We start from the raw sequence: 25249 nt of genomic DNA on the forward strand, positions 1-25249 counted from the left end.
GTTGATGTTCCCCTTCAGAATCTTACTAATGAACAGCAATTATCTTTATTTCCATGCATTTGTATACGTTTAATGAATCTCACAAGGAGGTGGTGGTGTAGTGGTGGACTAACAATCCAGAATCCAATGTTCTAGATGCATAGGCTCAAATACCACCATGGCAGATGGTGAAATCTGAATTCAATAAAAATCTGGAATAAAAAGTGAGCTGAATGGTGACCATGTAATCATGTGAAAAACCATCTCGTTGACACTTAAACGCTCTTTGGGAAATTTGTGATTAAAGGTGACCTCTGGCCAGTGACAATTTTTTTAAATGGCTTAACAGTACAAATTTGCTACTGCACAATTCTGTATTTTTTGGAAGAGTACCAAGTTAAAAATGGGTGTGTATAATATACGTGTAGGAGACTTACGTTTTCTTTACTTTCTTTACATTCTTTTTTGGAAGAAGGAACCAGGTCAATATCAACAATACAATAAAACTCACGATAACAGCTAAAATAACTGTAAATAAAAAGAGAGAAAGAAATCACAACAAGGGACTTAAATCTAGAAATAGGTAAACCCTGAATCTGATAAATGCACAGAGTAGACATGTTAGTAAACAAAGGAATAATCAAAATATTCTTAATAATGAAAGAGCATACATTAAGACACAGAAGTGGAAGTAAGGCCATTCGGCCCATCGAGTCCACTCCACCATTCAATCATGGCTGATAGGCATTTCAAACTCCACTTACCCGCATTCTCCCCCTAGCCCTTAATTCCTTGTGACATCAAGAATTTATCAATCTCTGCCTTGAAGACATTTAGCTCCCGGCCTCCACTGCACTCTGCGGCAATGAATTCCACAGGCCCACCACTCTCTGGCTGAAGAAATGCCTCTGCATTTCTGTTCTGAATTTATCCCCTCTAATTCTAAGGCTGTGTCCACGGGTCCTAGTCTCCTCGCCTAACGGAAACAATTTCCTAGTGTCCACCCTTTCCAAGCCATGTATTATCTTATAAGTTTCTATTAGATCTCCCCTTAATCTTCTAAACTCCAATGAATACAATTCCAGGATCCTCAGCCGTTCCTCGTATGTTAGACCTACCATTCCAGGGATCATCCGTGTGAATTTCCGCTGGACACACTCCAGTGCCAGTATGTCCTTCCTGAGGTGTGGGGACCAAAACTGGACACAGTACTCCAAATGGGGCCTAACCAGAGCTTTATAAAGTCTCAGTAGCACAACGGTGCTTTTATATTCCAACCCTCTTGAGATAAATGACAACACTGCATTCGCTTTCTTAATCACGAACTCAACCTGCATGTTTACCTTTAGAGAATCCTCGACGAGCACTCCCAGATCCCTTTGTACTTTGGCTTTACGAATTTTCTCACCGTTTAGTAAGTAGTCCATGCTTGTATTCTTTTTTCCAAAGTGCAAGACCTCGCATTTGCTCACATTGAATTCCATCAGCCATTTCCTGGACCACTCTCCCAAACTGTCTAGATCCTTCTACAGCCTCCCCACTTCCTCTCCACCTGTCCACCTAACTTTGTATCATCAGCAAACTTCGCTAGAATGCCCCCAGTCGCTTCATCCAGATCATTAATATATAACGTGAACAGCTGCGGCCCCAACACTGAACCCTGCGGGACAGCGCTTGTCACCGGCTGCCATTCCGAAAAAGAACCTTTTATCCCAACTCTCTGCCTAAGCACACTTAGTGTGCTCTAAGTGTACAAAACTTCATTGTTTAATAAGGCTCCTTATCCTGATAGTATACTAGATTCCTAAATCTTGCCATTGGAATTAAAAAAGCTGGTTTTGATTCTTTAATCATGGATAAATGTGTGTCTAAGTGAAAGATTGGGGTACATGAACACTAAAACCCTGGTAAAATACACTTGCAGATATAAATGCAACTGATGCTATACAGACCATGATGACAGAGGAGGAAATTCAATCATTAAAGACTTTCAAAATTAGTAAAGTGGATACATTGGATAAGGCTGTATTGCTCGTAGTTCTATGAGCAGCAGATGAAAAATACCTATACAGCTTATTCAAGAATAACGGTTACCCAATAAACACAATCCGCCGATTCCTAAACAACAAACCCAGACAAGCAGACGTAACACACCCAGAATCTCTAGCCACATTACCATACATCAAAGACATCTTGGAGATGACTACCAGACTACTCTGACCCCTTGGCATCATGGTAGCCCACACACTTAAACAGCAGCTGGTGAACCTAAAGGACCCTTTACAAACAATCAGCAAAACAAATGTCATTTACAAAATACCATGCGAGGACTGTAATGAACACTACATCAGACAGGCCACCAACCAGCCACGAAAAGACATGACCCACCATCACTAGTATCCTTATATACAGATGAAGAAGGACACCACTTTGATTGGGACAACACATCCATCCTCACACCAATTCCTCAAATTCATCAAGATGTTAGGATGGATTTTCCATTGAAATGTAAAGTCAGTAGGTTAATCAGAACATCCTCCATCAAGAACCTTTTTACCTGTAGAGTTAAGTGCACATGAAGGGTGGGTGAATGGCTTAGTCTCTACTGGGGGTTGTGCCAGGATGGAAGTTGAAATTTGCAGTGGTAAACACTGATGGTTGGCTGTCTCGGAGGAAGAAGCAGCCACTGAATTGCCTTCAGAGATATTTTACATTTATTTGTTGATACTCTGTTCCCTTATTATTGGAACCCCTGATTCACTCAACAATGGAAAAACAAGGTCCATTGGAAATCAAACTTAGGATCTTTCAGCAGTGTGATGGCCAGTTATTTGTTTAATAGATTTAATGAACATTGGTGGAGCTGTAAGGAATTTTCATAGTTACCACCTTCTTTATTACTCACTGATAACAATCATTCTGAAGCGTCTTTGCCCAACTATCCAATAATTATTATGCTCAATAGTAGGTCCATGTTCACGCTCATGTCTATGCTCATGTTTATGTTCATGTCTATGTTCATGTTCACGTTCATGCTCACGTTCATGTTCAAGGTTGTGGTGCTTACTAGCCTGCCTCAACTTTTCATCTTCTAAGTCTGAAAATAAACAAAATGTTAGAATGAACATCAATTAAACAATGAACAACATACTACAACAACATGAAGCAGGTATATGATTGTAAAAGATGGTTAAGAAACCAAAACATTTAAAGATAGTTGGAATTTGAAACAATAAATGCTGAAATCACTCAGCAGGTCAGGCAACATCTAAATAAAGACATATTGGCATAAACTTCAATGTAAACTTCACTGTTCATTCCATAGATGTGGTATGACTTGTTATAGAGTCGCAGAGGTGTACAGCATGTAAACAGACCGTTTTGTCCAACTCGTCCATGCCGACCAGATATCCTAACCTAATCTAGTCCCACTTGCCAGCAAATGGTCCATACCCCTTCAAACCCTTCCTATTCATATACCCATCCAGATGCCTTCTAAATGTTGCAACTGTACCAGCCTCCATCACTTCCTCTGGCAGCTCATTCCATACACATACCACCCTCTGCGTGAAAAAATTGCCCCTTAGGTCTTTTATATTTTTCTCCTCTCACCCTAAACCTATGCTCTCTACTTCTGGACTCGTCCACCTCAGGGAAGAGACTTTGTCTATTTATCCTGTCCATGCCCCATTTTGGTGTTTAAACCTTGTTGACATTTGAAAATGGTACTTCTGACTTTTGCGAAAAGTCAGTAACTGGAACAAGTTCATATAATTTTGAATTCTGGAAACAGTTTTATGGCATGTTAGAATAGGTCACTAATCTTTTTATATAAGGAATGCCCTGTTCCATGATATATCTGGTTGTTTTGCAAATGATTTGCACATAGTTTTAGTAACTTGATTGGATCAAATAATGCACACACAAACAATAAACAATTAACCAGTGGGACACAAACCGAAATTCCTGGAAAAACTCAACAGGTCCGGCAGGACCGGTGGTGAGAAAGTAGAGTGAATGTTTCAGGTCCAGAGATCCTTCTTCAGAACTGTCAGAGAGAAGCAGAACTTCTTCAGGTAGGCATACTTGGAGGAGATGTGGCAGTGTGTTTAATACAGAAAGCTTTTCCTCCACCGATGATGCAAGACTTGTTGAGTTTTTCCAGCAATTTTGTTTGTGTTTCTGATATCTAAGTTTTTTTTAGCTTAGTGATTAATCAATAGGATTGTGCTTATTGGTAATACTTTATCTCAAAGTAATTTATTTCCTTTTCACTCAATTTTCTCCTCTCCTGAAGGTGCTGACCACTTATGGAATATTATTCTTCGATACTTGCAGCTTTCTGGAGCCTTGTACGAAGGACCTTTATTTAATTAAGGTTAGGCAATGACAGAATACTTAATTGCTGACCACCACATCCAAATGTGGCACCAAGACAAAGGAGCATCACTACTGCTGAGACCTGATTCACCAACTGAGCACAGATATTGACCATGGGAACACTTGATTTACATCAATAATTATCAGAGTGGGCAGTGCATTTAGCCACTGTACTTTCTATAGACTTAAAATCCCCTTACATCTGCCTGACACTCTCTCAACCCTCAACCATTCCGGTCAACAAATAATGATTCCAATAATTCTTCCTTTTCCTTTGGGAAATACCTCATCCTACTTTTGATTCACAGGATCTCTGTCAAATGATTCAACAAACAAGTAAATACTCAACTATAATCAACTGTAACATTCAATATTCATACCAAATAAGACCTACTTCACAATACACTGCACAAAAAAGCCTAACATAACAAAGCTAAAGTGCATAATTTGTTTCCAATTTTCACAAAATATCATAGAATTCCATCAAATGTAGTTTAGAATGTGTCAGCTATGGTTCAGTTGTTGGACTCTTGCCACTTGGTTTGAAAGTTATAGTTTCAAGTCCCATTCAGGAGACGCAAGTGTGTTATCTAGGTCTGAACCTCTGATGTAGAACTGAAAAAGCATAGTGGTATCTCTTTATTTTTTATTTTTTTTCTTCTTTTTTTCTTTCTTTGGTAGTGCTTATTTTATCCCCAGCACCCATGGTGGATGTAGGGGTACTCCTGTTTTTTTTTCTTTCTTTTTTTTTCCTCCACACTACCACCTAAGTGCAGTAGTGCTTATTTTATCCCCAGCACCCATGGTTTGTGTGTGCAGGTGTGAGACACAGTGGAAGACACAAAGTGCACCAATCTTTATTCAAATTCCACCACCAGGAAGATAGGAAAACACCCGGGTGGCCAGTGACAAGCACTGCCCTTCACATCAAGGGACAGTGCTGTGTGATCAAAACAGTGAAGGGGAGGGTAGGGACTAAATCAAAATAGAATTGGAGAGAGAAATGATGCACTCCACTCCCTGCGGCGCCCACCTCTCCCTGAACAACTCCAGGCTGTTGGTCGACACCGCGTGCACCTTCTCCAAGGACACCCGGGCTCTAACATAACCGCGGAAGAGGGGCAGGCAAGTGGTATCTCTTTATTGGCTGTGGGCATCATTAGTAAGGCCAGCATTTATTACTCATCTCTAATTGCCTTTAAGAAGATGGTGGTGAGCTGTATTGCTATACTGCGGCAGCATGTGTGGTGTTGACGCATTCAAGTGCTGGTAAGGAGGGATTTCCATGTTTTTGACTCATGGTACAGATCTGAGTTGTTGTGTACAATCTCGCTGTCACTGGTTTTCTACATTACAACAGTAACTACATTTCAAAAATACTTAAATGCAATATCTTGAGGTTGTGAATGCAATAGTAAATAATTTTTTTTCTTGACTCTTGGAAATGTAATGTGTACAGGATGCATCTTATGGCACTTATCTTACTTTTTGTTTAGCATTCATTCACTTTGATCTTACTTGGAGGCCACCAGCCTCTGTATGCTTCATGTTGCTTTCTTAGTGCACTCACTGACTTCAGCACTGACTTATAGACTGCCAGCATCTGTCTACTTTTCATTGCGTTCTGAGCTTACTCACTGACTTCAGCAGACTTTTGCATTGCTTTCTTAACATACACTCATTGACTTCAGCACTAAGTTACAGGCTGCCAGCCTCTCTCTGGGTCACAGTGCTTTTTCAGTGTACATGGTCTTGCATGTTCAGAAACAGTTTGCCAATCTCTGTGGTTTACACAGCTTCTGAATGCAAAGGAAAAGGCAAACAGTTTGTCACAGTGGGAAGCACTGAACAGTCAAGGGAGAGCAAAGGTCCACCAAGTAGCTTGTAACAGCTATGAAAAGGGATTAGGAAAGGGAACTTGCCAGGGACATCAAGATCAATGAGAAGACATTTTATAGTTACTTAAAGGAAAATGGGTATTCAGAAGCTAAGTTGGTCCACTAAAGAGTCAAAGTGGGGACAATGGGGAAATGTCATACGCGCTGAATAATTACTTTGCCTCTGCATTTACCATAGAACAGGAAGAGAGCTTGTCAGAAGCCCTGAAGAAATTAATAGTAGATCAGGAACAGGAACTGAATAAAACAAATGCAAGTAAAACATTGATAATGAGGAAACTAATGGAATTAAATAGTGACAAATTCCAAGACCTGATAGTTTTGATCTAAGTGTGTTAAAAGAAATAGGGAGCACATTGAAGTTGCCCTAATTATAATCTTTTAGAGTTGCCTTGATACTGCAGCCATCCTCTGGATTGGAAAATTGCATGTGTCACTCTGCTGTTTAAGAAAGGTGAAAAAGGTAAGTCAAGGAACCATAGATCAGTTAACCTAACATCTGTGGCAGGGAAGTTGTTGGAGTCTATAATTAAAAATTGGGTAACTGAAAACCTTGAAAATTCCCGTTAGTCAGGGAGAGCCAGCATGGATTTGTGACAGGTAGGTCATGCCCGACCAACCTCATTGAATCTTTTGGAGAGATGAGTAGGTAGTGGGCAGGGGAATTTCTATGGATGTTGTTTTTATAGACTTCCAGAAGGCATCTGATGAAGTCTCACACAAGAGGCAGTTAACTAAGGTAGAAGCCCACAGACTGAGGGTAAGTTACTGACTTGGCTAGGAAATTTCGTTGAGTGGCAGGTGATAGGAAGTAGTGATAATCAGGAGGTAGTCAAATTGGCAGGATGTGTTAAGTGGTGTTCCACAAAGATCTGCGTTAGGGCCTCAATTATTCATATTATTAATAACTTGGAGAATGGCACAGAAAGTCGTATATCTAAATTTGTTGATGATGCAAAGTTAAATGGCAATTTAGACAGTGTAGATAGTAGCACAAAATTACAAAGGGATATTGTTAGACTAAATGAATGGACAAGATTGTGGCAGATAGAGTCCAATGTAAGCAAGTATGATGTTATCTATTTTAAACCAAAAAAGGCTAGATCAGTGTACTTCCTAGATGGTATGAAGTTAAATACAGTGAATATCTAAAGAGACTTGGGGGGGTCAGGTACATAGGTCTTTAAAGTAACAGGAACAGATGCAGAAAATAATCAAGAAATCTAATGGAATGCTGGTCTTTGTATCAAGAGGATTGCAGCACAAGGATGTAGAAGATATGCTGCGGTTGTACAATACTCTGGCTAGACCTCACTTGAAGTACTGTGTGCAAATCTGGACACCTGTAGCGTATGAATCCAAAACTTATAACTCCAAAACAGATCATTAGAAGTCAACTGGGCTTGGTAACAAGCAACTGAATGAGAATGGAAAATTATGCAATAACAGGCTGTTTTGCAAGAAGAAAAACATAGCATGAAAACAGTTTGTTTTTTTTATCAACTTTTTTTGATCACCAAATGCAGAGGAATCTTTGGAAAAGTACTCAGAAGAGGTAATTTGGCATGTAATATTAAAGCATGCAGTATACTATTCATATCAGAGACTTTTCACAGTTTGTTGGACTTCACCATTGGAACAGATGGTGCCATGGAATTGAGATCGCAATCCAAATGTCAGCCATCGCTGAGGGGACTTTGACGTGTACAAAGGCATGAGACTCACTAATAGATTCACTCATTCGTTTGCGTATATTTGAAGTAGTTTAAGGTAGTAAATTTGCTTTACATCAAAGCACATGTGTTTTCTTGTACTCATTTTGATCAGACCTTAAAGAACCAGTTTAAGCACTTTAGTCTAACGTTACAACAATACATTTTAGGAATGATACAGTGGCTTTGGAGGAAGTACAAAGTAATTTACAAGAATTAAATCTGGACTTTGGATGTAAAGTCATGAAGAAAGATTATACAAATTAGGTCTGTCTTAGAATCACAGAATATAATCCCTACAATGTGGAAGCAAGTCATTTGGCCCACTGAGTTACTACCAACCTTCTGAAGATCATCCCACCCAGACCCAGACCCCTCCCCCCTCATTCCTGTAACTCTCCATTTCCAGTGGCTAATCCACCTAGCCTGCACATCCCTGGACACTATGAAGCAATTTAGCATGGTCAATCCACCTAACCTGCACATCTTTGGATTACGGGAGAAAACTGGAACACCAAGAGGAAGCCCATGCAGATACGGGGAAGAATGTACAAATTCCACACAGTCACCTGAGGATGGAATTGAACCCATGTCCCTGGCTCTGTGAGGTAGCAATACTAACCACTAAGCCACCCTTGTTTAGGAGTTAGAAGGTTAAGGGATGATCTGATTGAAGTCTTCAAAACATTAATAGGAAAGGACAGGGTAGATAAAGATAAACTATTTTCACTGGTTGGGGATTCTAAAATAAGGGGCATTGTCTGAGAATTAGGGTTAGGCCATTCAGAAGAGATATTAGGAACCACTTTTCCACAGAAAGGGTGGTAGCTGTTTGGAACTCACGTTCACAAATGTCAGTGAATGCTGGAATTGTTGTTAGTTTTAAATCTGCTGAAAAAAAAAGTGTTAAGCAAAGCTTTAAGAGATAAGGACCAAAGGCAGATGTGTGGAGTTTGATCACAGATCAGCCACAATCTCATTAATAGCAGAACAGGCTCAAGGGGCTGAATGGCCTATCCCTGTTCCTATGACCAACAGGATGTGCCAGCAGTTTAAGTGACAAATACACTGCACGTGCTTAAAGCCATTGGCCATATGTGAAAGTCAAGAGAAGCAGTCCTCAGCGTGGCGAAGGGTGTTCGTGGGTTAGTCCGGGCTCTTGTGATTCTAGTCCAGGGGTTAGCCACAGTTGGGTGCTTAGCATTACCTTATTCCAAGAGTTTGTGTCCTTGTAGTCCATGGTATTGGACTATGGACAGTCCTGAAGGTAAAGTTCAATCAGTCTGGAATTATAGACGGGCTAGTCAAATAACTATGGATCTTTTGCTTTAGCGACACAGAGGAGGATTTTTCCTGCAATGAGACAATGGGAGAGATTGAGTATGATGGACATAGATTGAGGAGTAGTTAGTGGAGATGAGGAGCAGGAGGACTGAATGGATGTCCCCATTCAGTGAGTAGGGAAGTGCACAAACAGGAAGTATCAGTCATTTGGAAGGATGAGGTGGGTGAAAGCCATTAAGTCGGCATTATGCATGCAACAGTGAGATCTGTGGTCAGTGAACCTTGGCAGGAAGTGTATGCAATGCCAGAGTTAGACTGCATTGTGGCGCTGTGGATGTTACGTGAAGGAAGAAGATAATAGCATTAGCACTTGTGGAGGACAGGAGATAATGACCCTCTTTGTGTATTCAGGCCATTCCTTTTCACTTGGGAAGCAGTACTGACTGCATTTTGGGTCCAGGTTGGCTTGGTTTGGTGGTGTGGCCTCCTGTAATGGTCCGCAAATAAAAATGATTGCTCTCCCTTCTACTGCACCATCCACCAAGGGCTCAAGGTCCTTTTATATGAAGCAGGAAGGGAACTCTGCTTTCCTCTCCCCTGGGTCATGTCCTTGGAGATAATGATCAAACAGCACAGTGTGAGCAGTCATTCCTGACTTGTAGCTTCTGAAATATCATGCAGCAGGGCTGTAAGCATGGGTGTTACTGGCCTGGACATCGGAAGGTTCCCAGCAATGGTTACAATCTTGCCTCTCCGGCTGTACAATTCTTAAGAGCCCAGCTGCATAATCAATAAGATGAAGAGCAATAGAGAAAAGCCTTGGCAGACCCGGCACTGAATCTCTTAAAAAAAACACGGAAAATTTCCGCATGCTGTTCCTCAGATTATTGGGGAGCATCGATGACACATCTGTCCATTTTGAAATCCAGAGCTATTCTAATTCCCCACCCAAAATGCAGTCTCCAACATTAACCTTTTCAGAACCATTAACCCATACAACACTTCCATCCAAATAATTTTTCAACACTTTGCATTTATATATTCACATGTCTAATTAAATTTACAGCTATCCATCTTGCTCCAAGTCTCTAACTTCATAATTTTAGATAGTCAGGAGGCTTTGTAGGTCTTTGGTTCAGTTCTGATCTTGATCTTATATGGTCCGTAAACTGTTTTTCCATTGAAGAACATTTTATCTCTTGGATCCCCTCTGTGGAGGATGTTATTCCTACTTAACCATTACCTTCTCTTAAGCAGGAATCATCTTGGTTCTCTTTGCACTGGAATTCTTCCTTGCTTTAGGAATTCTAAAACTGCAGTTCAGTGCCAGTGCAGAGAGGCAGACCTTGTGCCAGATTGCACCTGTAGCCTTAACTCTAGTTTCAAGGTCAGTAGGCTTGCCTTGCAGGGAACTCAGTCAATCCAAAAGGAAAATCTGACCTTCTGAGGCACTTTATGCCGGTTGATTTTGCAGGACCAGGACATGTCCTGTCTCTACCTTCTGACTTGGAATGAAAGTAAGGATCTAGATTACTATTTGCACTCCAAACCTGCTGCACCATGAGAAATAAACAAAATTGACAATTACTCTGGTGAGGTCAGTGAAGTAATAGAAAGTGTTGTTGACAGTCCTAGGCAGAAGTGGGTACTGCGGATGCTGGAGATTACAGTCAAGATTAGAATGGTGCTGGAAAAGCACAGCAAGTCAGGCAGCATCCGAGAAGCAGAAAAATCAAAAGCCCTTCATCAGGAACTATTGACAGTGCTGTCAAGCAGCAGTTACTCACAATAACTCACAAAGATTCTCACTTTGGGTTCCACCAGAAATCCTCAGCTTCAGAACTTTAGATGAGAGGATATCATCCTGAAACATTTGCCCAATGTCTCTGGCCAGATAAAAATTATGACTTAACTTTCTCCAATTTTTCTGTCTGATCTTCCAATATAGGATTCTCCCACCCTCAGTCAGCACAGGAATCCTCAGAGGGAGCAGCTGAGAATATCCACACAGAAACTATACCCCTTTTTGGCGTTTTCTCACAGGCAAGTTCAAAATTCCCAGATTTTAACCGAGTAGTTGTGGGATTGTATGAATGAAATGCATAGGTTTGTAAATGGATGACAGAGTATGGTATGTGAAGTAAGTAGCTAGGGTACAAGGTAGTAATGTGGAGGTGTGTTGGTTGGTAGGTTGGTCAAGTATCAGGTGAGGAGAGTGGCTGATGGGTAAGTGAAAAAGTTGTAGGTTGGGTGGCAGGGCAGTAGACTAGTAAGGTCATGTCAAGGTGGAGTTGGGTTAGTTTAGGGTTAGGATTGGGGGGGGATAGTCAGGTTTGTGGAAGGGTCAAGCAGGAGTCAGGGATTAATGGTCCGAGATTAATGTCAGGAGGGAGTCAGAATATTGGGAGTTTCAGAGAAGTTGAGCGAGTCATGGGGGAGTCACGAACAATCAATGGTGAAGGGTCAGCTGTTTGAACATCCAAAAGTTAAACGGTGTTTTCATCTCTAAGACATTTCCTGGCTAAGTACCCAGATAAGTAGCTCAGATCTCTACCAACTCAAAGTTGGAGATAAATGGGCAGGTCTTGGGGAGCTGTCCAAAGAAGGTTTAAACCACTCAAGAAATTTCAATAGAGTCAGCGCATAAGGATGTCCAAGAGATCCAGCTGCACATCGGTGGGGTTACATCCTGTCTCCAGATATCTGCACACTAACTGATATAGATATGTATTCTATTTTTCTTCACAGATGCTTCCTGATCTGCTGAGTATTTCTAATGTTTTCTGCTATTGTTTTAGAATTTCCACATCAGCAATAGTTTGCTTTTGTCTTATTCCTAGCTGCAAACATGGACAAAAGAAAACTGATGAGAATGGAGGTTAGAGTAGAATAGAATAGAATCCTTATAGTATGGAAACAGGCCATCGGCCCAACAAGTCCACATCGACCCTCTGAAGGGCATCCCACCCAAAACCATCTCCCTAACTTATCCTAAGATGAGCTGAGTCATTGCCCTTGACATCAAATAGCATTTGAGCCAATTATTCCATTGAGGAGTACCTTAAAACTGAACTGGTGGAAACCTCTCCATGGGCTGATGGTTTTTGATTGTTGGGGCCAATCATTTTAACATCAAGATACTACTGTCTTTGCCAGTTGCTTTATTTCTTGCTTCCTCATCTCTTTCATTTAGGTCAGAGGTGGTGATAATTTCTGACAATTGGACAGCATTCAGTTCCATTTACATTTCCTCAGAAGACAGCTGCCCATAAACACGTGCAGCAAGATTTGGACAATATCTGGCTTAGGGTAAGAAGCAAGTAATGCTTGTGTCACAAACATGCCAGATAATGAGCATTTTTCCAAGAAAGAGGTTTGATAGCACTATGATTATGTTACAGGGCTAGTAGTCCAAATACCTGACTTCATGAACCAAGGATGCACCAAAGGAGCTGTGTTGTAGGGACGAAAACCTGCTGTCTTGATACAGTCTGGTCCATATGTGACTCTATTTTTGAGGCATCCTGCCTAATCTTAAAGTGTGTAATTATAAGACTTTTTGTCTTTTTAATTCTTTGACCACATCCTTGTGTTTGCTCCTCCTTGCAAAACTCCTAAGTTTCCAGTGTTATTGTTCATGTCTTCTTGCATATCATGTATCTAGGTGAGATACATTGTATAGATGTGTATTCTTGTTAGGTTGAGTAACAGTAACAACTCTCATAATCACTTTGGTATACTCTGCCAGTATTCATTATACAATCTATGTTATATCTACAGCCTAACAGTATAACAAACTCATAAGAACCATTGAAAGTTACACCAAATAAATTGATCCTATCCTGACTACAGTAAACTAAACAGAAAATATTCCTGAGTGTAGTCTTTCTATATCATAATTCCATTCTCCACAACCACAAACACATTTCAAATTTAAAGCTTCTTTATCTTCTGACATTGGGAGTGATTTATGTTGGACTGTAATTGTTTTTCACACCTGTAAATATCTCTTCAAATGACTCATAATGTGGCATTCTGTTCAAAGTCTGGCCTCTTCGACGATTCATGCCCCATTCATTTCGAAAAGCAGGATCTGAAATGAAATATTTGATAACTGTACCATCAGGATTTGCTACACTTATCATGGTAAGAGATCAGTTTTCTCTTACAAATTGTACCCCATGACACTTCTTTTTTGCATTCTTCAGTACACTGAGATCATCAAATAGCAAACTTCTTGACCTTTATTAATACTTTGTCCAACTACTGAGGGGTCATCTCTTAGATCCCAAAATTTAAAAAAAGACAACTGTATGAGTATGGCTTTGTGAACCAACCGGCTCAGGTAAGCTGAATGACTGGGCAAAGCATAACAAATGCAAGATAATATGGATAGATGTGAGGTTATCCACTATAGTAGGAAATACAGGAAGGCAGATTATTATTTGAATGGCTATAAATTGAGACACAAGAATGTGCACTTGGACTTGGGTGTCCTTGAAAAGCAGTTGCTGAAGGTAAGGACATATCTGCAGCAGGAGGTAAAGAAGACAAATAGTATGTCAGCCTTCACAGAGAGGATTCAAATATAGAAGAGGGGCATCTTGTTGCAAGTGTACAGCCTTGGAGAAACTTCTCCTGACATATTGTGTGCTGTTTTAGTCTCCTAATCAGAGGAAAGATGTTCTTGTTATTGAAGGTTTACCAGACTGATTCCTGAGATGGCAGAACTGATATCTAAGGGTAGGTTAAACCAGTTAGGATTATATTCACTGAATTTAAGAAGAACAAGGAGAGATTGCATATAAACCTATAAAATTCCAACCTATAAGAAGAGTAGACACTGGAAGGATGTTCCCAATGACTGGGGAGTCCATAATTAGGGATAACAGTCTAAGGGTAAACTATGACTGAGATGAAGAGAAATCTCTTCACCAATTGAGTATTGAACAAGTGGAATTCCCTAACACAGAAAGCAGTTGAGCAAAATATTAGGAGAAAGTGAGGACTGCAGATGCTGGAGATCAGAGTTGAGAGTGTGGTGCTGGAAAAGCACAGCAGGTCAGGCAGCATCCGAGGAACAGGAGAATCGATGTTTCATCTTGATGAAGGGCTTGTGCCTGAAACGTTGATTCTCCTTGCTCCTTGGGTGAGCAAGATATTGTTTGATTTCAGGAAAGAGTTGCAAATAGCGCTTTGGGCTGAAGAGATTAACGAATATGAGGGATAAGCAGGAACAGACTACTTAGTTGGATGTTGAGAGTGTAGTGCTGGAAAAACACAGTGGGTCAGGCAGCATCCAAGGAGCAGGAAAATTGACGTTTCGGGCAAAAGCCCTTCATCAGGAATGAGGCTGGGAGCCTTGGGGGTGGAGTCAGCCATGATCATTATGAATGGCAGAACAAACTTGAAGGGCCAAATGGATTACTCTTGCTTCTATTTACTGTTTCTACGCATGGTCACAGTGAACATATTTCTGACAATGATAAGCATTACACTAATTGCAGATAATTTAACATATCACATTTTATTACAATTCCATGTATAAACAACAATTTACCAAAGGAATTCAGAACTTTGTGTCCATGTTAATCCAAGTATTGGTTAATGATATGTGGAATGATTTCTGACTTCCCTTGATGGTTCTGCTGTCACACTGCAAGACAGAGAGATGCATTCTACTACCCAATTTATTAAACTGCTGCAGGATAACTTTACTCGCTCAGCTATCATCCAGCTTTTGTAGCTTTAATTGTTATTTAACTCATCATCATCAGACAGCCACCTGTGATGTCTTACTCTTTTCTCACTCCTTGGGTACCTCTTGGGCCCCAAACATCTGACCTTGACCGCTCTTATTTCTACATGTTTCCCATTAGTGACAGCGTTCAAAAACAGGTGAGATTCCATATGTGTACTGAGAATGCCTGGTTCTACCTCACCACCACTTCTGTCGACTCCTCGCTGGTCATCTACTCCATCCTTCTATCTGAAGGTGAAGCAGACTGTTCACCAACTTGGAGCCTTTTGACTTTGAGATGAGCTTCCAATCACAAATCCAGAATCAAAAAAAAAATGCAGATGTAAATTCAGTGCTGTCTGGTGAAGCCTTGTGTGGGATCCATGTGATGTCACACCTGTAGAATGTCAGGGAAACCTCAGACAAGGAGAAGGAGAGAGTGGAACAGAAGAAATAATAAGCTATCTCACCATCTCAGCACAAAGCCACCTCTTGCAGACATTTTCTAATGTTTTGTCTTTCTAGGAATAGACAAAACAAAGTGTTAACCTTGGTACGTGTGTGCTAATGGGAGAAGAGGTGCTAGTGGAACAAGTACGCTGGTGAACTGAAGTTTACATGTTATGAGGAATGGTCACTCAACCCAAAACGTTAACTCTGATTTCTCTCCACAGTTGCTGCCAGACCTGCTGAGCTTTTCCAGCAAGCTCTGTTTTTGTCTGCGTGTACCAGCTTTGGTTGAAGCACAAGTGCAATGTGAACCTCAAAACTGAAGAACCACACGCTAGTCAACCGTGAATTACAGACAAAAGGATTCTCTTGCTCTAAATATTTGAAGCCAATTAGTTAATAAGACAGTCAAAGGGAAGGACAACAGAAGGATCTCCAGCTGAGTGCTGCCAGCCAACAGCCAAATGGAAACAGGACAACAGGATTTCAGCCAATCTGCAAGAGCCAAGAACCTCAAAATCATTCATTCAATTATCACTGTTTCATAATCTGCTCTTCATGAATGACAGAGGGAGAGTAATCTCTTTTAGATTCTTTTGGATTCTTTTCTTATTCCTAGTCTTTGTGTATATGTTATTTATTAATTCCTTTTTTGTTTAGTAACTCTTTTGTCAATGCAAGAAAGCCTCCAGTTCTTTTCAAAATGCAGATTTATTTTGCTTGAGAAAGGAATCTACAAGATAATCACATTGTGACCAACCCAGGGAGGATTGTCAAGAAGAGGAAACAAGGACTTTAAACTAGTGTCGGGGGGGAGGGGGGGGGGGGGGGACACACGACAGGAAGTATGATGGTAAATAAAAAGATAAGCACGAGGTAAGCATGTGTCGGAGAGTTTAAGTTCAAGGCAGACTATGAAGGAAGTAAAAAGGAAGGATAACTCAGGAGATGTAATTAGAGATGTTGGAAATCATGAAGGTAAGAAAGCTAGCATAAGGGCACTTTACCTGAATGCTTGTTGCATTCATAACAAGGTTGATGAGTTAACAGCGCAAACCATCGAAAATTAATATGATTTAGTAGCCATTACAGAGACATGGCTACAGGATGGTCACGACTGGAAGTTAAATATCCAAGGGTATCAGACTATTCAGCAGGATAGACAGGAAGGTAAGGCAACATCCGAGGAGCAGGAACATCGACATTTCAAACAAAAATAATACGTGCAATTCTGGTCTCCTTCCTATTGGAAAGATGTGAAACTTGGAAGGGCTCAGAAAAGATTTACAAGGATGTTACCAGGGTTGGAGAATTTGAGCTATAGGGAGAGGTTGAATAGGCTGGGGCTGTTTTCCCTGGAGCGTCAAGAGGCTGAGGGGTAACCTTATAGAAGTTTATAAAATCATGAGGGGCATGGATAGGATAAATAGACAAAGTCTTTTCCCTAGGGTGAGGTACTCCAGAACTAGAGGGCATGGGTTTAGGGTGAGAGAGGAAAGATATACAAGAGACCTAAGGGGCAACTTTTTCACGCAGAGGGTTGTACGTATATGGAACGAGCTGCCAGAGGAAATGGTGGAGGCTGGTACAATTGCAACATTTAAAAGGCATCTGGATGGGTATATAAATAGGAAGGGTTTAGAGCTATATGGGCCGGGTGCTGGCAGGTGGGGCTAGATTGGGTTGGGATATCTGGTCGGTACGGACAAGTTAGACCAAAGAGTGTGTTGCACATCTCCATGACTGTAAAAGCCCTTCATCAAGCTTTTGCCCAAAATGTTGATTTTCCTGCTCCTTGGATGCTGCCTGACCTGCTGTGCTTTTCCAGCACCACTCTCATCTCCAGAATTTGTAGTACTTACTTTTGCCTAGGAAGGTAAGGGGGGTGAAGCAGCTTTGATATTCAAGGACAACACCAGGGCGGTGTTGAGAGATGATATAGGTTCTTTGGAGAATAAGGTTAAATCCATTTGGGTGGAAATTAGAAATTCTAAGAAGAAAAAGTCACTGATAGGCGTAGTCTATAGGTCACCAAATAATATCACATTGGGGCTGACAATAAACAAATAAATAACTAATGCCTGTAAAAATGGAACAGCAATTATCATGGGGGATTTTAATCTACAAGTCGATTGGTCGAACCAGCTCGGTCAGGGTGGCCTTGAGGAGGAGTTCTATTCCTAATGAAGGGCTTTTGCCCGAAACGTCGATTTTCCTGCTCCTTGGATGCTGCCTAACCTGCTGTGCTTTTCCAGCACCACTCTAATCTAGACTCTGGTTTCCAGCATCTGCAGTCCTTGTTTTTACCTTGAGGAGGAGTTTGTTGAGTGTATCCATGGTAGTTTTCTTGAATGGTATGTAATGAACCGCTGAGGGTGCAAGCTATCCTAGATTGGTCCTGTGTAATGAGACAGGAATAATTAATGACCACATAGTTAAGGGCCATCTTGGAAGGAACGATCACAGTATGGTTGAATTTAGAATACAGATGCAGAGTTTGAAGATAAAATCCAATACCAGGGTCCTGTGCTTAAATAAGGGAGACTACAATAGAATGAGGAAGGACTTGGCTAAAGTAGTCTGGAAACAAACATTTTATGGTGGGACAGTTGACGAGCAGTGGAGGACTTTCAAAGCGCTCAGCAAAAGTAGATTCCAATGAAAAGGAAGGACTGTAAGAAAAGGGGTAATCTGCCATGGGTGTCTAAGGAAACAAGGGAGGCTATCAAATTAAAAGAGAAGGCATACAATGTGACCAAAAATAGCATGAAACTAGAAGATTGGGAAAACTTTAAAGGTCAACAGAAAGCCACAAAAAGAGGTAGAGCAAAGTAAGATAGAACATGAGAAAAAACTAGCACAGAATATAAAGATAGATAACGAAAGTTTCCATAAATACATAAAAAGAAAAAGAGTGGCTAAAGTAAATGTTGGTCCTTTAAAGGATGAGAAGGGGTATTTAGTTATTGGATATGATGAAATGGCTGAGGCTTTGAACATGTATTTTGTATCGGTCTTCACAGTGGAGGACACTAATAACATGCCAGTAATTGACAAAGAGATGAAGGTAGGTGAGGACCTGGAAACAATTATTATTATGGAAGAGGTAGTATTGGGTAAACTAATAGAGCTAAGGATAGACAAGTCTCCTGGCCCTGATGGAATGCATCCCAGGGTGCTAAAAGAAATGGCAGGTGAAATAGCAAGTGCACTGGTGGTAATTTTCCAAAATTCATTGGACTCTGGAACAGTCCCAGCAGATTGGAAAACAGCAAGTGTGACGCCATTGTTTAAAAAGGAAGGTAGACAAAAGATAGGGAGCTATAGACCAGTTAGCTGTAGTGGGGAAGACGCTTGAGTCTATTATCAAGGAAGAAATAGCAAGGCATCTCGATAGAAATCATCCTGTTGGGCAGACGCAGCATGGATTCATGAAGGGCAGGACATGTTTAACAACTCCTTTGGAATTCCTTGAAAACATTATGAGCAAGTTGGACAACAGGGACCCAGTGGATATGGTGTACCTAGATTTCCAAAAGGCCTTTGACACGGTGCCGCACAAGAGGCTCATGCATAAAATATAGATGCATGGCGTTATGGTGAAGTATAAGCATGGATAGAGGATTGGTTGCCTAACAGGAAGCAAAGAGTGGGGATAAATGAATGCTATTCTGGCTGGCAATTAGTGACTAGTAGTGTGCCTCAGGGATCAGTATTGGGTCTGCAATTATTCACAATATAGATGATTTGGAGTTGGGAACCATGTGTAGTGTGTCAAAGTTTGCAGATGACACGAAGACGAATGGCAGAGTAAAGTGTGCAGAGGACTGTGAAACTTTGCAGAGGAACACAGATACTTTGAGTGAGTGGCCAAAGGTCTGGCAGATGGAATACAATGTTGATAAATGTGAAGCCATCCATTTTGGTAATAGTATAAAGGATTATTATTTGATTAGTAAAATGTTGCAGCATGCTGCTATGCAGAGGGACCTGGGTATTATCGCGCATGAACCACAGAAGGTTGGTCTGCAGGTACAACAAGTCATTGGGAAGACAAATGGAATTTTGACTTTTGTTGCTAAAGGGATTGAGGTTAAAGGCAGGGAGGTTATATTGCAGCTGTAGAGGGTGCTGGTGAGGCCAAACCTACTCTATGCAGTTCTGGTCTCCTTACTTGAGAAAGGATGTACTGGCACTGGAGGGGTTGCAGAGGAGGTTCACTCGGTTGTTTCCGGAGTTGAGGGGGTTGGCTAATGAGGAGAGACTGAGTAGACTGGGGTTGTATTTATTGGAATTCTGAAGAATAAGGAGGGATCTTATAGAAACATAGAAAATTATAAAGGGAATAGCTAAGATAGAAGTAGAGAGGATTAGAGTGGTGCTGGAAAAGCACAGCAGTTCAGGCAGCATCTGAAGAGCAGGAAAATTGACGTTTTGGGCAAAAGCCCTTCATCAGGAATACAGGCAGATTGCCTGAAGAATGGAGAGATAAATGAGAGGAGGGTGGGGGTGGGGAGAAAGTAGCATAGAATACAATAGGTGAATGGGGGTGGGGATGAAGGTGATAGGTTGGAGAGGAGGGTGGAGTGGATAGGTGGAAAGGAAGATAGGCAGGTAGGACACTGTCATGGGGACAGTGCTGAGCTGGAAGTTTGGAACTGGGGTGAGGCGGGGGAAGGGGAAATGAGGAAACTGGTGAAGTCCATATTGATGCCCTGGGGTTGAAGTGTTCCGAGGCGGAAGATGAGGCGTTCTTCCTCCAGGCGTCGGATGGTGAGGGAGCGGCAGTGAAGGAGGCCCAGGACCTCCATGTCCTCAGCTGAGTGGGAGGGGGAGTTGAAATGTTGGGCCACAGGGCGGTGTGGTTAATTGGTGCAGGTGTCCCAGAGATGTTCCCTAAAGCGCTCTGCTAGGAGGCGTCCAGTCTCCCCAGTGTAGAGGAGACCGCATTGGGAGCAATAAATGATATTGGTGGAAGTGCAGGTAAAACTTTGATGGATGTGGAAGGCTCCTTAGGGGCCTTGGATGGAGGTGAGGGAGGAGATGTGAGATTCCTGCGGTGGCAGGGGAAGGTGCCAGGACGGGAGGGTGGGTTGTTGGGGGGGCGTGGACCTGACCAGGCGTGGACCTGACCAGGTAGTCACGGAGGGAACGGTCTTTGTGGAAGGCAGAAAGGGGTGGGGAAAGAAATATATCCCTGGTGGTGGGGAGCGTTTGGAGGTGGCGGAAATGTCGTCGGATGATTTGGTTTATGCAAAGATTGGTAGGGTGGAAGGTGAGCACCAAGGGGGTTCTGACGACATCCGATGACATTTCCGCCACCTCCAAACGTCCTACCTGCCTATCTTCCTTTCCACCTATCCACTCCACCCTCCTCTCTGATCTATCACCTTCATCCCCACCCCCATTCACCCATTGTACTCTTTGCTACCTCCTCCCTGACCTATCACCTCCCTCCCCCATTCACCTACTGTACTCTATGCTATTTTCTCCCCATCCCCACCCTCCTCTCATTTATCTCTCCACCCTTCAGGCTCTCTGCCTCTATTCCTGATGAAGGGCTTTTGTCCAAAACGTCGATTTTCCTGCTCCTTGGATGCTGCCTGAACTGCTGTGCTTTTCCAGCACCACTCTAATCCAGAATCTGGTTTCCAGCATCTGCAGTCATTGTTTTTACCGAGAAGTAGAGAGGATATTTCCACTGGCGGGTGAAATTAGGACAAGAGGACGTAGCCTCAAAATTAGAGGGAGCAGATTTAGGACTGAATTGAGAAGGAACTTCTTTACCCAGAGGGTTGTAAATCTATGGAATTCCTTGCCCAGTGAAGTTGGTGCTACTTCAGTAAACGTTTTTAAAGCTAAGATAGATTTTTTTTAACAATAAAAGAATTAAGAGATATGGTGAGAGCAAGTTTAAGTGGATCTGAGTCCACGAAAAGATCAGCCATGATCTTGTTGAATGGTGGAGCAGGCTTGAAGGGACAGACAGGCTACTCCTCCTTCTAGTTCTTATGTCCTTAATTCTTTCCTCTTCACCCAGAATCTTAACAATTTGTGGTATCCATCTGGAACCAAAGTAACATGGGGAATCTCACCCAAAGCCTGACCATAACATCAAGAACATAATTGCTTAGATTAGTACAACCTTGGATCAATCTCCATCAAAGTCAAAGGTCCAAGTGCAATCTCGCATAATTACTTTTTGCACTGTTTCCAATGTGCTCAAGTGTGCAATTATCTTATCCAAAGAATTTTTAGAGTCAGATAAGGTACAGGCAGTGACCGCTTAATTACATACAAATTGGGATCTTCTGACTCAATTAACACTCTAATACCATGTTAATGCAAAATTGCAATGTTCCCAACCCAGTGAGTAAAATCTTTCAAGTTGGTTTTTCAGAGCCACTGAAGTACTATGGTACATTGTATAGATCTATAAAGTAATCAGGCCTTCCACATCACCTCTTTGTGACATTTATTAACACATTATTTGGAATCTGGAATATTGTGTGCAGTTTTGGTCGCCATACTATAGGAAGGATGTGGAGGCACTGGAACGGGTGCAGAGGAGGTTTACCAGGATGTTGCCTGGTATGGAAGGAAGATCGTATGAGGATAGACTGAGACACTTGGGGCTGTTTTCATTAGAGAAAAGAAGGTTTAGGGGTGACTTGATTGAGGTGTACAAGATGATTAGGGGGTTAGATAGGGTTGACAGTGTGAACCTTTTCCCGCGTATGGAGTCGGGTATTACAAGGGGGCATAGCTTTAAATTAAGGGGGGGTAGATATAGGACTGAAGTTAGGGGTAGGTTCTTCACTCAGCGAGTCGTAAGTTCATGGAATGCCCTGCCAGCAGCAGTGGTGGACTCTCCCTCTTTATGGGCATTTAAGCGGGCATTGGATAGGTATATGGAGGATAGTGGGTTAGTATAGGTTAGGTGGGCTTGGATCGGCGCAACATCGAGGGCCAAAGGGCCTGTACTGCGCTGTATTCTTCTATGTTCTATGTTCTATTTCTGCAGTAAATTTAACCTGCATGTCAAGTTTGCAACTAGAACCAGTGTCATCTGGATGATAGAATATTTGGAAGAGAAGCAGCATGTGTTCTTCTTCTTGAGTCACAATCAGCCTCACAACAGCAGACGTTGTGCCTGTTATCGGATAGTAGGAATTGCTCATAAAAAGCTTTGACTGGTAAACATCACATCCTTCTGCAATGTCTTCAACAGAAGTTTCTCACAATCTTCAGCAGTTGTGGATTTATGAATTTTTCCCTTTTTTATATACAGATCATTTATGCAGCTCAGTTGGCATCTGTTACGGACAAGGGAGAAGATATGAATTTAATTATGTTAATTTTTCTCCTCTTTTGTCCACAGCAGATGTGTTTGTAATTTTTCGTTTCCTTCTCTCTTTTAAAGTAGGCTATGGCATGTTTCCCTAAATCTCTGTTTGTGAAGTACATTTGTTAAATGACATACAACAAACTCACTTTATGGTTAAAATGAAAGGTAGCATTCAAGCAGTCAAATACTTTTGAAGCACATGCATGAAAATAGACAAACAAGGAAGAAAGAAGAGAAAAAGGAAAGGAAAGAGGTCACAATTAGGAATTGTTTAAAACATAAAGCTATGAACAATAATTCACTTTTTTTTTGGACTGAATCTTGAAATTCATGGCGAGCCTTTTCCATAGTCTGATCTTGAATAATCCTTTTTTGTAGTGGTTCAAGGTATAGCAGTGAGAATGGTTCACTTTAAAGGCACATGTAGGATTTCTTCCAGAAACCAGTTTTTGAGGAAGGCTCAGCCAACTATGGTCTTCTGTAGATAACATTTTGCAAGCAGTGAGATTAACAGAGGGCTGGCCCTTCCAAGACTAAAGGAAGGCAGATCAGAATTATATTTAAACTTGTTTATGGAATACAGAAGTTTCAATCATGTGACAGGGTTCTTGCATGAGCCACCTAAATTAGCAAGATTGTTTCAATGTTTCTGGTTCTGATCATAGTTTGCTCAATTGAGGTGAATGGTGCCAAGTAGTGCCACTCCAGACAAAATGAGTTTAATTAGCCTACTTTATTCAGAAATAATTGGGAATCTATCTGGTCTGCTGTTTTTTTAGTGTTGATTGATAGCAAGGTGTTACAACTGAGGCTACAGAAGCGCACTGTTATTCTAGTCTCACTCCCCATGGGTCACAACATAAAATAAAAATACGTTTTTCTAGTTACCAGGGTGGCCTTCAATATTTTGTCTACATCTAGTTTTAAATAAAAAAATCTACTAATCAGGTTTCTTAATATATGCAATTACTGATTTATCAAAACAAAACCTACTCACTCATGATGCAACAACTGGTTAATACACAAAGTCAATAATGTAGGAGCATCAACTCTTATCTTTATATATGCCTCAAATATACACATACAAACACATGCACATGCACACTCTTCACATTAAAATCTCAGGTTCAGAGATGTCAAGTCTTGTTAAAGCCAAGGTGATGTACCACAATAGCACAGGAACAGAAATCACAAAAGATCAGACCTGCAGTGGTGTGCAGTTTTGGTTTCCACATTTGAGGGAGCATAATCTTGCATTAGGGATGGTGCATTGAAGATTCATAGAAGGATTCACCCATGATATGAGACTGATTTAAATGGATTTTACATTCTCCTAAGCTTTGAAAAATAAAAGGTGATCTCACTGAAACAAGTGACATTCTGAAGGGGCTTGACAGGGTGGAAACAAAGAGGCTTTTTCCCTTGGCTGGGAATCTAGAACATGGAACACAACCTCTAAATAAAGGTTCTGTTATTTAGGACTAAGATCAGAAGAAATTTCTTCAAGGGTTTGTGAATCTTTGGAATTCTCTATTTTAAAGGAATTTGTATGTTCCATTATTAAGTATATTTTTCTCTACAGCTCTGCAGGTCACACTGTCTATGTCAGATTTCAATATATTCAACACAAAAGCAAGGTATTTTGGATTGACAGCACCTGCAATATTTTGCTTTCATGTATAAATAAACAAAGTCTTTTCCCTGGGGTGGGGACCAGAACTAGAGGGCATAGGTTTAGGGTGAGAGGGGAAAGATATAAAAGAGACTTAAGGGGCAACTTTTTCACACAGAGGATGGTACGTGTATGGAATGAGCTGCCAGAGGAAGGGTGGACACTAGTACAATTGCAACATTTAAAAGGCATCTGGATGGGTATATGAATAGAAAGGGTTTGGTGGGATATGGGCCAGGTGCTGGCAGGTGGGACAAGATTGGGTTGGGATATCTGGTCGACATGCACGAGCTGGACCGAAGGGTCTATTTCTCTATGACTCTATTTTGAGTAAATTTGAGTCAAGATAGACAGCATTTTGATCTCTCAATGAAGCAAGGTATAGGAAGTGAGGCATCCAATCAACCATGAACATATTAATTATACAATAAGCATGAGGCGTTTATGGTCTCCTCTTGTTCATATTTCTTATAAGAACAGAAGAATGCTCCTAAAATAAGTTTCTCACAATTAGAAAATAGGAACTTCAGCAATAGCATTGGTTAAGGACTTTGCAAATAAATGCACGCACGTGTTGCTTAGAAATAATATTAGATCTACACCTAAGATTGCCCAATTTTGAAAGTTTAGAAACTTGTGACTCATCTTCGACTGTACTTCACAGCTTTAAGTTTAGCACAAACAAAAGGTAACAAATGGCAGCATGATTTATTTTTGTCAGCACTACCTGTCAATAATGAGCTTTTTCATGTTTTACTCATCACCGAGTGGGTGTTATTCTACATA

The 25249-nt window shown here is 41.2% G+C and overlaps 1 protein-coding gene across 1 annotated transcript in view; it reads right to left on the reverse strand.

Moving 5' to 3' along the window:
• Nucleotides 1-412: 412 nt before the first annotated feature.
• Nucleotides 413-25249, reverse strand: part of LOC122552459 (uncharacterized) — a 51659-nt gene continuing 26822 nt past the window's right edge. The window contains exons 6-8 of the mRNA XM_087983164.1: nucleotides 13251-13346; nucleotides 2885-3076; nucleotides 413-507 (exon numbers count right to left, since the gene is read on the reverse strand). Of these exons, the coding sequence (XP_087839290.1) occupies nucleotides 413-507; nucleotides 2885-3076; nucleotides 13251-13346 (383 nt within the window). The remainder of the gene's footprint in view (nucleotides 508-2884; nucleotides 3077-13250; nucleotides 13347-25249) is intronic.

This window comes from Chiloscyllium plagiosum, unplaced genomic scaffold (genome assembly GCF_037043375.1).
Source record: "Chiloscyllium plagiosum isolate Xiang-an unplaced genomic scaffold, Cpla_swu_hap1 HiC_scaffold_45, whole genome shotgun sequence".
NCBI classification, from domain to species: Eukaryota; Metazoa; Chordata; class Chondrichthyes; order Orectolobiformes; family Hemiscylliidae; genus Chiloscyllium; species Chiloscyllium plagiosum.